The sequence below is a fragment of the Lampetra fluviatilis genome, chromosome 4 (assembly GCF_964198595.1).
Source record: "Lampetra fluviatilis chromosome 4, kcLamFluv1.1, whole genome shotgun sequence".
Lineage (NCBI taxonomy): Eukaryota > Metazoa > Chordata > Hyperoartia > Petromyzontiformes > Petromyzontidae > Lampetra > Lampetra fluviatilis.
The window spans coordinates 3754175-3769795 of NC_136278.1; the positions used below are offsets into that span (position 1 = coordinate 3754175).

General features: G+C 51.0%; 1 protein-coding gene across 1 annotated transcript in view; it reads left to right on the plus strand.

The window, feature by feature from the left end:
* Positions 1-15230, plus strand: part of LOC144931498 (actin filament-associated protein 1-like) — a 54370-nt gene extending 39140 nt beyond the window's left edge. The window contains exons 9-18 of the mRNA XM_078855392.1: positions 692-814; positions 1616-1712; positions 3324-3506; positions 4859-5088; positions 5689-5834; positions 6459-6927; positions 8894-9206; positions 12365-12564; positions 13508-13660; positions 14387-15230. Coding sequence (XP_078711518.1) covers positions 692-814; positions 1616-1712; positions 3324-3506; positions 4859-5088; positions 5689-5834; positions 6459-6927; positions 8894-9206; positions 12365-12564; positions 13508-13660; positions 14387-14413 — 1941 coding nt within the window. The 3' untranslated portion in view covers positions 14414-15230. The remainder of the gene's footprint in view (positions 1-691; positions 815-1615; positions 1713-3323; positions 3507-4858; positions 5089-5688; positions 5835-6458; positions 6928-8893; positions 9207-12364; positions 12565-13507; positions 13661-14386) is intronic.
* Positions 15231-15621: the final 391 nt, after the last annotated feature.

The following is a 15621-nucleotide window of genomic DNA, read 5'->3' on the forward strand; positions in this document are numbered from 1 at the left end:
ATGCTTAGCTTATTTGCAGCATTGTTTGGTTGCGAGTGTATTTCAACCTACGTGTGTGCACATATGCATGCACAGCGGGGGTATCGGTATATATCAGTTAAGGCGGCGCACCTGCAGTTTGGGGGGAGAAAAAAATCACCTTTACTCGTACACGGCGAAGGATGAGATTAAATGCTTTGCGTCCACTTTGATGTGTCGGTAACGTGGGGCTCGCGGGTGTTCGCCGAGCACACGTGCTCGCAAATTCTGAGGGATCTTAAGGGGGCTACATTCTTTGGAGCAGATGTTCCAGACTTGGAAGGCTCGTCTCGTGCTATCTCACATGATATCGTTCCCCGTGGCCACTTTGCGACACAAAGGCGGCCCTAGTTTTATTTTTGCCCGTGGGATTGCATTGTGCGGGTTTAAATGCCTCCCTCATTGCCTGCATGAAAAGCAAATGACCCTCATAGCTCAATGAGTTGACCCCGGCGTTCGCGAAAGGGGTACGGAGCGGGGAGGAGGGGTTGGTGGTGGTGGTGAGGGTAGGGTGCTGGACCCTTGGAATGCCGCGTGGCACGAGAGAACAACCATCGTGCCCAATCAAAAAAGGCGTAGGCACGGTGACCCCAGAACAAAGAGTCAGATGCCCGTGGGACGTTTTCTGGTGGAAAGTTTCCGTTCACCGCTCAAGCACAATCGCTCTCCACAGGTGCTTCAGGAAATCTGCGACCCAGAGAATAAAACGGCGGTGGCAGCGGCGGCGACGGCGGCGGCGGCGGCCGCGGCAGAGGCCAGTGGCACTCTGCCTCGGGCCAAGGAGGAGCTTGAAAAGGTAGAGGCGCCGGTCCAGCCTTTCAAACGCTTTGGCCAGTGTTTGTGTTTTTCATGTCAGCGAATGTTTGCGATGATTGCTAGTATGCGCCGATAAGTGTGCCAAGGTGGATTTATGGTGCCCACTCGAAAGCTCTGGATAAAGCTGCCCGGTAGAATTCCGTTCGGAAACCCATCGATTAATGATGTCTTCGCGTCAGCTTAAGAGTGTGCACGCACCATGGAAAAATCTGTTGTTTTCCAATGTGTAGGGAAATTGATAAAGTGAACCCCACAACACTGCACCACAGCGCACCATCACAGGGCACTGCACTGCTAGCTGGGAGCGGCCGCACATCTCCAAAGTTCCCCATCTGATGATCCACGAATGTACAGCCGTGCTGCAAGAGCCTGGCCACCTCGCAACCAATCACACCAGGGGTGCAGCTACATTACGTGTGTGTGTGTGTGTTGGCTGGGTGAATAGTCTGTTGAGGCTACACGGGGGATCTTTGTCTTGGTTTGCTGTGTGAATATATGTGTGTGTCCTGACTCTTTAAATGTGTGTGCTGTGTAAATGTGTGTGTGTGTGCTGACTGTGTGAATGTATCTGTGCGCTGGAGTACCGACAATGATAGGAACGCAAAACGTTGTGGGTGTCTCTTAGCAATTTCTAAAAAAAATGTTGGTGGTCTCCGGACACCCACAACATCCACAGCGGCCGTGCCCCTGCACCACACCGCACTACACCGCTCTGCAAACGGCGCGAGCGTCTGTGCGGGAGCCACGTGCAACCCTTCCGCCGTTGTTTGCCTGCTCGCAGAGGTGTTCCCTGGAGACTCCGGGCTCAGACGCTGAGAGCATCGTGACCGTGAGCAGCGGTGAGGGCTTGCCGAGCGACGCGGACGGGAAAGACGGAAGTAAGCTTGCGACTCAGCCGTGCGTGAATGCTAAGCGTGTGAATAGGTGCTCGCCGACGGGACTTGCCCCCAAGGGCCCGTCTGGCAAATACGGGGCCGTCCGTACGTGTATGCGTACAATAAGGTGGAATGGTAGCGATGGTAAGTTTTTTTTTTTAATTCAGTTAAATTAGTTTTTGATTATAATCCATGGATTGCACTGCGATGCGTAGGCGGCAACTTGTGGGGCTCTCTGGTAGGCGACAGAGGGCAGCGCAGGAAAAGCCATTGTACTGTACTTCTATGCTCACACAGGCCTGTGCTCCGTGCAATCACCAACCCACGCTGACCCATCGTGGTGAAATATGGTTAGTGGGCCCCCACATCCCAAGTGGCGTGGGGAAGCCTTATTCAAGAGGTGGCTTGACAAAGCGAACATACGTGTACGCACGCAATATAATTATAATAAGTTTGCTTGGTATTCACGTCATTCGCGCAAAGGCTTTTGTCTAGCCATCGAACAAAGACGCTCACTGCATCGCGCACTTTCAGATGCGTTTCTGCGGCCGTCTGGAACACACTTTCTCACGATATTAGAAAGTCACTGGAGCTATGCACTTTTAAGTAAAAATGTAAAACTTAATTTCTCTAGAATTGCTTTTTGCGTGTCGTCTACTGTCCTTCCCCCGCACCTCCTCTTAGCATGGTTGGCTATGTACGGTGCAAAATAAGTTCAACATGCATGCGTACATGCATTGCTAGATCACGGCCCGACTGCGATGGCGAATGCGCTCGCGGTACCATTTCTTGCCGTTACCCTCCTCCTCCTCTTCTTCTTCGTGTCTCCTATCCAACCTCTGTGGTCTTTTCTCAATAGTCTGCACAGGCCACCGCTTCTGGTGTTGGCATTGCCAAATCTTGAGGAGTGCATTGTGGTGCTGCAGGGCATTCATAAGATGGTCCATGGTTTGCTTCTCCTGACCAAGCACATTGTTCGATTGTGCAGAAGTCCCCCCCCCGCACCCTCCATGATTTCATGAGAGAGTTGCATCTGCCAAAACAATCTCGTGCCTGTTTAGGCTCCGTCACGTGAGCCATTTGGAATTGGAGCCGAACGCGAGCTCCTCACTGGGCGCAAATCCTCGCCGGCTCCATTCGGCAGTTTTGTCGCTTGAGTTTTCCCAACTCTTTTTGCCACGGGGAAGTTCTGGCAGACTCTGGTGATGTGGTCAGTGGTACGGTCGAGCACAAGAAGCTGTTTCTGGATGACATACGACGGTCGTGCTGGCTGATGGCCACGTAGCGGATGACGGACGGTCCCACTCCATGACTTGCCGGTCGTGGTCACCTGCTACTCTCCTCCTGATGTTAGGGGCCGCTATGCCAGACAGTGCACATAGGCAGGCAACAGGGCTGGCTCTCAGGCACCCTGTTATGATTCCGCGCAATTAATTTGGTGCGGTGTCCGACACGTTCACTGTGGGATGAGCGTCGCCAGAGGTGGGGCACGCATATTGAGCCGCAGGGAAACAACGCGCTAAGGCGGTGGTGTGTAGAGTGGATGGATGTTACCCTGCTTGCTGCCTACTCATACCCATCCGGTCCCTTGCGCCATTGCCCCCCTCTCCTTAGGCAAAGCGGCCCGTCCCGGGTGGTCTCTCGGCAAGGCGACGGGCAAGAGGTTGACGCAGATCATCGGGCGACGACAGAAGAAGAAGGAGCTGCCCGAGTCTCCGCAGCGGAGCGCGCGGGGCGGCGGTTCGAGCGGCGACGGCGGCGGCGGCGTTGGTGGCGCGGGGGACGCCGACGCTTCTGGTACGGATGCCAGCGTCACGGCCGACCCCGCTGACGTGTGGTCACGTGCCACCGCGAGCTCGCGCACAACAAACGAACAGGGTTTGTCAAGTTTGGCGCGCGTGGAAAAAATTGGCTGAGCGCCGGCCAGCGCCATGGGAGACGTGAATAAAACTCTCTTCGCCGTGAAATAAGGGAGCGGAGAGGGGTGAATAGACGCTGTGCTGGTCGGGAGAGAGGCGTGCGCACACAAATACACCACGTGGATCCTGATGCAATGTGCATCGAGATTTTGCTGTGATCACGTAGTATTCGTTATTGTAAGGAAAACAATTAAATCGTGGCGATTTCTAGTCATGTGATGCTTCACCAGTCACGCAAATCGATTAATTATAACATAATTCAGTGTTAGTGATTCAATTGAAGAATCGATTTGATTTTCTCTTGTTGGTTAATGCCATTTTACTTATTTCCAATTTTCCGCCCTTGAAAAGGTTTGTTGCCTCCACTATCCTAAATTAAATATGCATCATCATTTCACGAAAGAATCGGTTATCAAATGCACGATTCGATTAATTAATCATGGACTTAGTCGAATTTGTGTTGGCCGGGTGGTTCAGAGGTCTGGGCACTGCTGAGATCCTGGGTTCGAATCCAGGTTTCAGCCACTTGCAGAGGTCGCAATTGGGTACCCGATACTCGTACCCTACCCGATACCCGGCTACCCGTACCTGGCCGGGTACGGATACGGGTACCCGTTTGCGACCCTGGTGGGGCCGGGTACGGGTATGGGTAAGGAATCAAAACCCGTTTGCGACCTGTGGCCACTTGTGATTAAACCGGATTCTCAAGTGTCGTGAGTTGATGGGCTTGGCAAAGTCACCAATGTGCAAAAAAAGTCCTCGATTAAAATTTGGGTTTGAGTGTAATGTAATAAACATGACTCTGTAGCAGGGTGGTTGTGAAAACGCGGAGTGTGTGGATTTAAAAGTCAATTGAAGGGGCCTCGGGGATATCTCTTCTGCACCAGAAGGCCGTTCTCTAACATAGTTGCAATTCGCTGCAGGAGTTCCAAACAGATTAATGGCCTCGTGACATGACACAGACAACGCAATTGGCTTAAAATTGAGGGTGGAGGGGTGGGTGCGGGGAATCCAAATACAGTTAAATAAATGTGAATCTCGCCCACAGTCTGTATTGAGGATGAGACACGCACATAACGACAGGTTATATATATTCAAAAAAATCCCAAAACAAATAGATTTTCATTGACGCATCATCGCGCGGCTAATGACACGTAACAAAATGACCTAACGACCGGTGGCTCTCCCTCCCGCCCTCCGTAACCGTCTCCGCGGAACCGCGCGCCGCAGGCTGCCTGAGCGTGCTGACGGAGAGCGGCTGGCAGGAGTGCTGGGGCTCGCTGGAGGGGAGCACGCTGTTCCTGGGCAGCGGCGGCGGCGGCGGCGGCGGTGGCGCCAAGGGGGAGCCCCCCGTGGGCAACGTCGCCCTGCACGGCTGCCGCTTGGCCCCGGGCCTCGTGCCCAAACATCCGCTCGCCTTCCGCCTGCTCCGCGGGGACAAGGAGGTCGCCACGCTTGAGGTTCGGCCGGCGGCGGCTCTCGCGCCGAACGTCCTCTTGTTTCGTTCGTTCGCTAGTTCGTTTGTCCGTTCACTCGAAGCGGCTCTCTCGTTCGTTTGGTTGTTCATTCGCTCGCTTATTCATTCGGTTGAACATCCCGCAATTCGTTTTTTTTATTATTTGTTCTTTTTTCTTGAGCAATCCTGTCATTCATTTGTTTGCTCACTTGTGCGAAGAGTCTCTAATTAATTCGCTCGTTCATTATGCTCGAGGCAAAGTGACGGTCGGATTCGACGCTTGTTGTTATTGTTGTTGAGTTCTCTCTCACCTGGTTAAAATAATTGAACTTAACAAGACTTCACTCACCACTGATGTTAGCCTCGGCCCAGGAACAAAACTCGGGTCACCGGTTTCACATCGCGGCTCTCGAACCACCACTTTTGTATGCATGCATGCAAGTTGAACTTCTTTCACACCGTACGCTGCCAACCACGCGAATCGGAGGTGCATGGCTGTCCGTCGTCGAATTTCTTCAGCCGCGCTATTTTGGCTCGGGCCCGACGGAGCCCTGCCTCTCGTCCGCCGACCGAGCGAGCGTGCGTTCATGTGACGCGGGTGCAGGCCGCCTCGTGGGTGGAGACGGGGCGCTGGGTGGGCCTGCTGCTGGCCACCACTGGCTGCGGCACGGAGCCCGAGTCGCTGCTCTACGAGCACGTCGACACCGAGACGTCGTCGCGCTTCCTGCACGCCGCCAAGCTCTCGCGCGGGTACGAGCGGCCCGCGGTGGCTGCGCCAAGCGGCGGAACGAGCAAACGAGTAGAAACACGCAAACGCATAAATAAATGAAGGGCCAACTTGGCGCCAGTCTCAAAGTACCGGGCCGGAAGTGTTTGTTTTAATCGGTGGGGGAGGGAGGGGGGGGCGGGAGGGTGTTGAGTTCAAACTCTTGATGTGAGTTTCAGATCGGCTTGCCGAGCGGTAATAATAACAACGATTTATTTACCCACTAAAAAGACCCATTGACCCTCAAGTCTTTTTCAGGAGAGTCCTGCTAGATTGGGATCGAGTTTGGCCAATTGCGTTCGCATCTTGCATGTGGGGGGAAGCCGGACTACCCAAATAAAACCCACACAAATGAGAGGGAAGACAATCAGCCCTGCCACCTTATATACAACATCTAGCAAGCCTGGGTGGTCACCTCTCCAAGCACTAACGAGGGTCAACCCTGCTTAGCTTCCGAGATTTTACAAGATTGGCTCCATCCAGGGCGATTTGGTCATCGGCGGCTGATTGTTTTCCCGAGTGTGAACGCTTTCCATTCCATCCGTGGTTTGAAGTTCAGCCGAACGATGCCGCGGCACAAACGACGCCTCCGAACTTTCTGTCGGCAGCATCAAGGTGCGGCAGGCATCGTCGCCCAACGTGTACACGGACGGCCCGCCGTGCCGCAGCAGGGATCACTCCCCGTCCGACGACCCCTACGAGAACCTCACGCGGGACGGCGCCCTCGCCCTCGCCGCCACCGCCGGCGGGGCCCTCCGCTCCGCGAGCGACGGGCCCCGCGACCCCGCGACCCCCGAGGAGCGCGCGCCATCGGAGTGGCCGTCGGTGCCACCGGCGCCGCCGCCGTGCGGGACGGACGGCGGCGACGGCGACGACGACGCCGGGCTGCGGGAGCTCGCCGAGGAGATCATGCGGGACATTGGCGGTCGCCTGCTGCACGATCCCGGAGACTACTTGAGCATCGCGCGGGGACTGGAGGGCGGCGGCGGTGGTGGTGGCGGCGCTGGCTCCTCGCGGCAGTGGGACGCTGCCACTGGGGAGGGGCACGAGAGAGATTCTCCTGCGCCCTGCGACAAGGTACGGTGAAGTAATAATAATAATAATGACGATAGTTTTTTTAAATATATATAAGGGTGATGTCATGACATAAGAGGTTTGCTGTCAGAAAGATGTGGCACTACTTGAGCATAATTGGCACAAGACAGCGGAAAGTGGAAACAAATGACGCAATGTGCAGTGGGCACCTACCCATGGATTGTGATGATGATGATGATGTAGATGATGTAATGGACTTAAAATCCCGAAGTCACCAGTTTGATGCCGCCCTAGGGCGCGGAAATTGCGACACGTTGCACGCTTATTGAGCTTCCCACCGCTTCTCTTCACCCAGCGGTGTCAATGGGTTGGCGGCAGGTTAGTCGATCGTCAGGTCGCGAGCGGTGGGCTAAAGTGTGGTAGTGACCACATCTTCCAAGACGTATGGCCAGCATGGAAGAGTAGGCCAAAAATACCTTCTGGAGGGCCTCTTCAAGAGGTCCCCGAAGTGATAGTGTTTCCACCAATTGCAAGGCCTTGCCTAAAAATTTACAGTCCTTTATCAATCCACTGCTGGCCAAAAAGCCTCCTCTGTCAGTCATGGAGGTAGATTGATCAGCACACCGATCAGTGCAGGTTGGAGAAGTCACTAGGTATCGTATTCAGATGCGAAGGGTGGCAGTGAAATTATTGAATTCGTGTCGCCCGCTCTCCGTCTCGTTGATGATAGTCATTAGTTTTGGCTGTTTTCCAGCACTCTGGTGCCATCATTTAAAGACGCCCTCTTACGGAATGCCACGCTCTTAAACGCAAATGAGATGTAGATTAAACCACGGGAAATGTTCGTTTCGTCCGCTTAGATTTGTCCGTGGCTCCCAGAGTAATTAAAATGTGCAAATATCAGACAAGACCCATTTGTTCCCTGGCACGTGGAATCTTCTAAAGCGCCACCCAGCCGACGCAGTAAACAGCGAGAGTGCATACTCTCACGTTGTGTCTGCCGGCCACTGTGTTAATTGCCGAGCAAGACGTTGTAAAAACATCCTTCGGTTTGAGAGAAACAGGAAAAGGTTGGAATTAAAATAGCCGTAAAATGCGATATAGTGAGCCCTAAATTTAGAACCAAAACCTTCGCAGCCGCAGCTGCAGTTTCCTTTCCGTGCATTTGAGAGCTGACGGCATTGTAGAAAAAGCTGTAATTTCGTTTAAAGCCGCCCACAAAATAAATTATTAAACCATTGTTTCTCGTGAAATAGCAACATTTCATAGTGAAACAGATGCTGCTAGCGCCGTGATGTCATGAATAAAGTACTTTGTTCCACACTCATTCAACAGTTTTTTTGTATATTCTTACAATCGCGATGCATGATTTATGCGAGTTATTTCATTTAAATTAAATGGTAATGTCACGTCTAATCTGCCAGCGAAAATGAGACAAGAAAGAATCAACTCCAAACCTGACCTTGAACCAGGTTTGGATTTTCTTTAGGGGCTCCCGTTCCTCCCCCCCTGCTTGTCACAATGGAAGTGACCAAACATCCCAAGGCAAAACTCTCTTGACCCGAGTGTTTCCTGTGGACGTAAATTGCGTTATAATTATTATTGTTACCCTTAGGGTGCACAACACGGCATGGAGAGGGGAGGTCTTTGTTCAGCAATTGACAAAGGAGTGAACTATTACGATTGTTGTTGTTATGATTATTTTTAGTATTTGGTCTTTCCAGTCTTGCCTGTCTGACTGTACATTCATAACACAGTATCGACGGTGCACTATAACTCACGTGAATATGATGCAATATGAATGGATCTGTATATATAAATTTGTGTTGGTATTAGAGAGTAACCCCGTTGAAACTTGGTCATTCATCAAAAAGTGGCGCAAAACCTGGACACCCAAACCCGACGGCTACTCATCGACTCTCATGCCGCTAATCAAATTCATCCGAAAGCGAATGCTCGACGGGGAGCGTTTGTTTCATCCACGCTGCTTGTGCCCCGCGCGCGTCAGGAGACCGAGCGAAGCTCCTGCGACGTCGACTCCTGCTCCTCCTCCACCACCTCCTCCTCCTCGTGCTGCGCGGACGCCAGCGGCGCGAGGGGCGACGCGCCGCGCGACAAGGACAGCAAGAGGAGGGCGGCGCTGCTGGCGGAGCCGAGCCTAGGCCAGCGCTACGGGCGGCGGCGCGTTGAGGCCGACGCCGCGCGCCTGCAGGCCGAGGCGCTGGAGCTGCAGCGCCGTCGCGAGGACGTTCGCTCGCGCCTCTCCGAGCTGCGGCGCGAACGCAGGGAGGCGCGCGAGGCGCCGGAGGCGAGGCAGGGCGGTACGTACTCGGGCCCACCCCTAGGGCCCACCCCTAGGGCCCACCCCTAGGGCCCACCCCTAGGGCCCACCCCTAGGGCCCACCCCTAGGGCCCACCCCCGCCAACGCTGCGCACGTGGCCTCCACGCTGCCGCCCTGAATCTCCTCGTGCTGCCCTCGCCGTGTCTCCCGTGCCGCTCCACCGCGCCGAGTCGTCTCGTTGATGCGCGCGTTTTCGTGCGGGCGTGCGCTCATAATGGGGGCTGTAGGGCTGGATGCACCGGTGGTGGTGGTGGTGGTGGTGGTTTTATCAATGTTGGGAGTCTCGTCTTATTTTTACGCAATTATATTTTCACTTGTGCTATCGGTGCAAAGTCGTGCTCACAACTTTCATGCCTGGCATCACATCAACCTTTGTCAACGATTGTCGCTGGAAGTTGATGTCAAAGAACTACTTCTGAAATTATTTAAAAAGCACACTATGGGTGCACCTTTTATATTTCCTGCAACGAGTGTTCACTTGTTATGTAAACACAAATCGGTAATTCTCAGCTAAAGCAGGCCAAGTGGAAAACCGAATTTGATATGTGACTACTCCTTGGTTCTTTCGGTAAAGTCACGTAGAAAGAAAATACATTTAATATTAGAATACGACGTTTCGATGGCAACACAAGCAATTGTCAACAGGTAGAACTAAATTTGAGAGGGAGACAAAACACAGACATGGAGACACATAAACAGACACATGAGCAGAAAGAGACAACACAGAGACACACACAGAGAGAGACACACAACATAGATACACAGAGACCCAATGCCTCTGTGTCCTGGTCTTATTTTCTTTCTACGTGACTTTACCGAAATCAAGTTTCATATGTAACGGGTTTTTTTTAGCCGTCATTAATGACCAGGCTGAGAACTGATCACTGCTTATCACTCACTTGCATTTGTAAACCTGGTGTTATCATGGGCGGCTGAAACTCAGATCCATTCCCAGGAATTTAGCGGTGCCGGCTTGGAACCTCAACGCCTGAGCCGCCTAACGACTACAAATGTTGATCATCTGAGATGCGTTTTGGTAAAAGTGGAATACTCGTTGAACGCTAATATTTCCACTCAGAATATGAAACTCATGGTAATGCGCAGCACCAATCAATCATCTAGATTGTAGCTGTTGCAAATAAAAAAAGAACCCTTTCATGAACGACACACATCTCGAGGCAGAAAGAGACAAAAATAGTCAACCGCAAACCATTTGTAACAATGCGATTTTGTTGTGAAGAGGAAACAAATCTCAATTGATACATTGTCCACACATATGTAATGCCACTGGCATTTTAACCGCACAAGCAATTGGTCACGATTTTGCCCCTTGACCCAACAAAAATTCCAGCTGTGGGAACTATCAATTTCACTGCAAGTGACAAGCGGTGGACACAACTGTAAGCAAATTTCACGATTTATGGCTGAAGCTACAATTCCATGAACCTGCGCAGGCATTTTTGTTCCACTTCATTTTTTTTAATATCCCTTTCCTGCTCGCTTGTGATTTTTATTGACTGTGATGCGTTCGGCTAAAGCGCTGCCAAAATTGGATAAAATGCTGCCACTCTGGGATCTTTTTTTGATGGGAATGTGTCCTGCTTCAGCGGTTCACATCATTTCAGAGCGAGGAATGTTGCCACTGTCACTGACCCCCGCGGTAAATTTTACCCCCCGCTCCCCCCAGCTACAGCGCAGTAGGGCCACCGTCTGGTAGAGGGATGGTTCGTTTGCCTTCACAGGTAGCATCGCCGATGCAATGCCCTAAGACGCAGCCAGGGACAGTGTTTCCTAGCAATTGTATCAGAATATTTATATTGGAGGAATCCGATGAGCTATAAAGCTCTTTTTCACAGATGTCCAGTCATGGCGGACAAGAACGTTTCAACCACAAACAGTATCAAAACATGACAGTAGTGCAAAGTGCAAGAAAGGTAAACATTCAAATAAAACTAGACCATCACCATCCTCCCAGGCAATGGCCACTGAGGTATTGACCCGCTCTCCAGATGTTATGACGAAATTATTACCTTTGAGTCTCAGGACTCGTTTTCAAGAGGATCCTGCCAAGTCTTCACAGTAGAGGGCTCTGTGTGATCCCATTTGCAGGTATCTTTTCTGCATTGGGATGTTTGGCCAAGACTTGTGTTGCACCGTGTTTATTATAAGCTGTGCACTGGCGTTTTATACATTAATATATGGAGCTAACAATACTGTACCCAGTTTTTTATGCAACTGATACAAACGAGGCGGTAAATATTTGACCAAAAAAAACAATAATCGGATTTTGAGTCAAATTGATACCCCCAAATGTGACAATTCATTGAATCACTCGACGGGCGTATCTACTTGTCTGCTTGCCACCATGGTAGTGGATATACCGCCCCCTGCTGACCAAACACGTGAATTGCCAACCTTCCAATGGGACGGTCATCATGTTCGTGGTGGTAGTATTGATGATGATGAACCAGACAACAATCCATTTGCATAACCTTGTTTAAATTGGATCATACAAAACCTCACCCGGGGGCATGATATAGTCAGCATTAAACCAACTTTGAATATTAAATGCAAGAGGGGGCTGAGCCCCCCTCTCCGAAGCTACAGGGCTATAACCAGGAATTAATCTCAGCCGGATGTGTCTCTGGGTCAGCAACCCGGACAGTTTTTCCACGCCTGGCACACCACAACCAGTAAACTTGTCACTACGGCTATGGCTATTAATCATGTGCCCATTCCTATCTTCAAATTTTTTCACTCCGAGATGACTGGAAGTTGCAGGGTGGGTCCCGTTCACCACTAAATCTCGGAACGCGCAAACGGTTAAGCGCGAATTATATATCGAGAGCATAACGCCGTTGTTTTTAAAGACATTGTACTCACCGCAGAGAACTGTAGCAACAGCTGTCGACAAACTGTGCCACACGCCCTCCCGCAGGGCCTTGTAGGAGCCTAGGTACTGATAAAGTTTCGAAAACATACGTGCGTCATCGGAACGGAATCGGAAGGAAAAAACTGACGACTTACACGTACGTCATCGTGAACGGAAAAGTGTTAGCAGCGACCCGGACGATATCCATCGATATCCCAATCGCTGGACGGAATTGAAACAGCGGCGGGTGTCCATGTGGCCGCAGACGGGGGCGCCTCGGGGGAGACGGAGGCGGCGGCGCTGCGGCTGCTGGAGGAGCGGTGTCGCGCGTGCGAGGGCGAGCGCGTCGACTTGGAGCTGCGTCTCATTGAGGTGATGGAGCGGCTGAAGCACGCGCTCTCCGGAGGACCCTCGCTGGGGCTCACCATCTCGCCCCGGCCGGCCGAGCGAGACGCCGTCCCCCAGGTAAAATGGCCGCCGACCGTCCTTCATTGCCGCCGCGACGGTACCGATCGTTCCTACAAGGTGCGCGGCCGTGGCCCGTCACGTGCTCGCCGAGCTGCGTTGGCTTCCGGCTGCCGAACGAATACACGCTCATTACACGCACCAGTGCTTGCCATAAACGGACCACAATACCTTGCTGATCTCGTCAAGGAGCGTAAACCATCACGCGAATTCCGGTCATCCTCGCAGCAGCAGCAGCTTTTGGTTGGACGAAGGTGGTCACCGCCATCGCGCGTTTTCAGATGCGCTTCTGTGGAACGCCCTTCCGTCCGATAATAGGGAGCCACTGGAGTTATGCACTTTCAAATCTTAATTGAAAACTCATCACAACTCCCTTATGTTTTTAGTTTGTTGTCCTTCCCCCGCACTTCCTATTCGCACGGTGGGGTGCGTACGGTGTGAAATAAGTTCAGCATACATACATTACCGTAAGGCTGTTCTGTTGGCATCGCCTGGCAGCATTGGTGAAGGATCAGGGTTTTGTCCTCGTTTACATGTTGGTCGGTTTCATGCACGACTTGTGATAGGGGTTTCCGCAATGCAGTGATGTGTACGGCGTATCGAACGATATTAGATTCATAATAATCGTATCGTCTGTTTCAAAATGTAGTTATCTTTTCTTTTTACGTATTTTATGTCATCGCAAAATGTTTCTGAAACAACAAAGTTAGGAAAACATTGTTATTGCCCATCCTTAAAGTAAGTACTCGGCAAGACATTTCATTGGTGGTTTTATGACATCATCAATTTTGTAGTTTGTGTAGTCATCGTCAAGTTACGTTGACCGGCGGTGACGAGACCAACAACTGTTCTGTGCGTGTGTGCGTCTGTTGTGTGCGCGTGTGCGTCTGTTGTGTGCGCGTGTGCGTCTGTTGTGTGCGCGTGTGCGTTTCCTCCGCCAAAGGTGCCCGACGGACGTCGGAGGGACTCGCCCTGCTGCGACACGGCCGACTCGGAGGTGCGACTGCTGCCCGTGAACAGCCAGGCCGCCATGCGGCGCCGTCCTCTCTCCATCTACGCGCTCGCCTGCTCCGGCGCTGTCCTGCAGAAGGCCAAGGTACGGCGCCTGAAAGTCAACGGTGCACGGGGTGCGTTGGTGTCTCTGTAAGAGCCTCCTCGGTACGGGGGAGATACACGCTAATGTCCTACGGCTGTCAAACGGTCTCGGTTCGGTGGAGCCGGTGTCAGTTTCAGAAAAGCTGTCCCCAATGTCCTGAAACGTTGGCGTAAATTGAGATTTTTTTTCCCCCCCAGTTTGGAATGTTTCTGGTGTGGTGCTTGATTCATGACATTGGCAAAAGGTGCTTGGCTACCTGAGTGGTGGGCGGAGTTAAGCAGAGTAGGCGGTACCAACGTTAGCAAGAGACTACCGCCTCGCTGTGAGCAGGGCTAGTGGTTGAGTGGGTGGGGCTTTAGAAAAGTGGGTGGAGCTGCCAGCGAGCCATGTGTTGGAGTTAAGCAGGGTGGCACAGTCGTAGCAAGAAGAGCCTGGGTTCGATTCCCGACTCGGGTGACGTGCTGTGTGGAGTTCGTATGTTGTCCTCCTGTTCTGCATGGGTTACCCTGTGGGTTCTTTGGTTTTCTTCTGAAGTTGAAAACCCACAGTTTAAACTGGTATTGGCCAAAATGATCTGCAAATTCCTCACTTTGGATTAAACACCCAGCAACACCGCTGCCTCCGACAAATACCGGGCAGGACCCTTCTGTTAAAGAGTCTTGAGACTCGGTGAGTCTTCCCTCGGTAGTAAGATAACAGTAACCCGTGTGTTTCTGTTGTGCACAGGAGTGGGAGACCAAGAAAGGAACGTAGAAATCTGGACGAAGTCTGTGACGATGGTCATGGCCATTGCGGTGCGATTCGCAGTCATAGCGGACTTTGCTGTTTGCAAAATCTTCACACGGTACCCCCTGTTTGCGGTAACTCGACAGCTTGCATTCCGAGCCCTTTGGAGAATCGAGGTACGCACTAAACACTTGCTGGGATAGCGTTCTTCAACGGAAGCCAATGCGGAGATTCACATGCTAGGAGAGGGACTGAATCTGTCTTGTGATTTTGAAAATATTTTATCATGAGTACCCGCATACATTTACCCACACTTAACTATGCATTGCAGTAATTACATTTTTTTTCAACTACTGCCTGTAAGAGACCACTTAATTTTTTTTGTTTCAGTGTATTTAATGTAAAATAGGAGTCAATAGTATTTATGTTATTTCCTTTGAATTAATTTTGCAACTATTAATCACGCCTAGTAATGTACGTGCCTTTTGATAACTCCAAATATATCTTCATTCTTTAATTTGCTAATATCGTTAAACATTTAGCTTTTTATATACGGATGTATATACTGCACCCCGATTATATTAAGATGTCGTCGGTTCGTGTGCATACTTGCGAAAGCCATTGACGTCAAGTATGCGTTTTTAATGGCACCAACACTGCAGGTCAAGTGACTTGGTTAATTTTGTGCATTTTAACGGCAGACTCCACAGTATTTGTATATGGATGCGAGTTCTTTTATAAAGTCCGAGTGTGTTTTCTACTGATGTTTCAGTGCTGTCTGTTCTGGCACTAAACGTTCTCTGAATTTTATAAAGAAGAAAAAAATAAAAATAAAGTTCGTACAAAATTGAACAACAAAAAGTTTGCCGCGGAAATATTGTTCGTGTGTGTGATTATAATAATTGGGGATGGGAGGATGCTATGTGTGTGTGGCGGCAAGAGACTACACCATACTATATCCACTAAAGAATGAACCGGTGAACTGTGGTTAAAATTAATGTCTGCACTTACATGGAACTAACTTAAATACAAATATAAAACGACCATGAACTATTTTTTTTTACCAGGTAAGGCCCACTGAGCTATATAGCTCTTTTTCAGAAGCGACCTGGCCACAAATGATAGCTCAACAAAGTGGCTTACCACGTGGAAAATTATAGCAGCCAAATACTCTAAACACATATGGAGAAAAAAAAACGGAGGACCCAGACAAAAACCCACGCGACTGTGGGGAG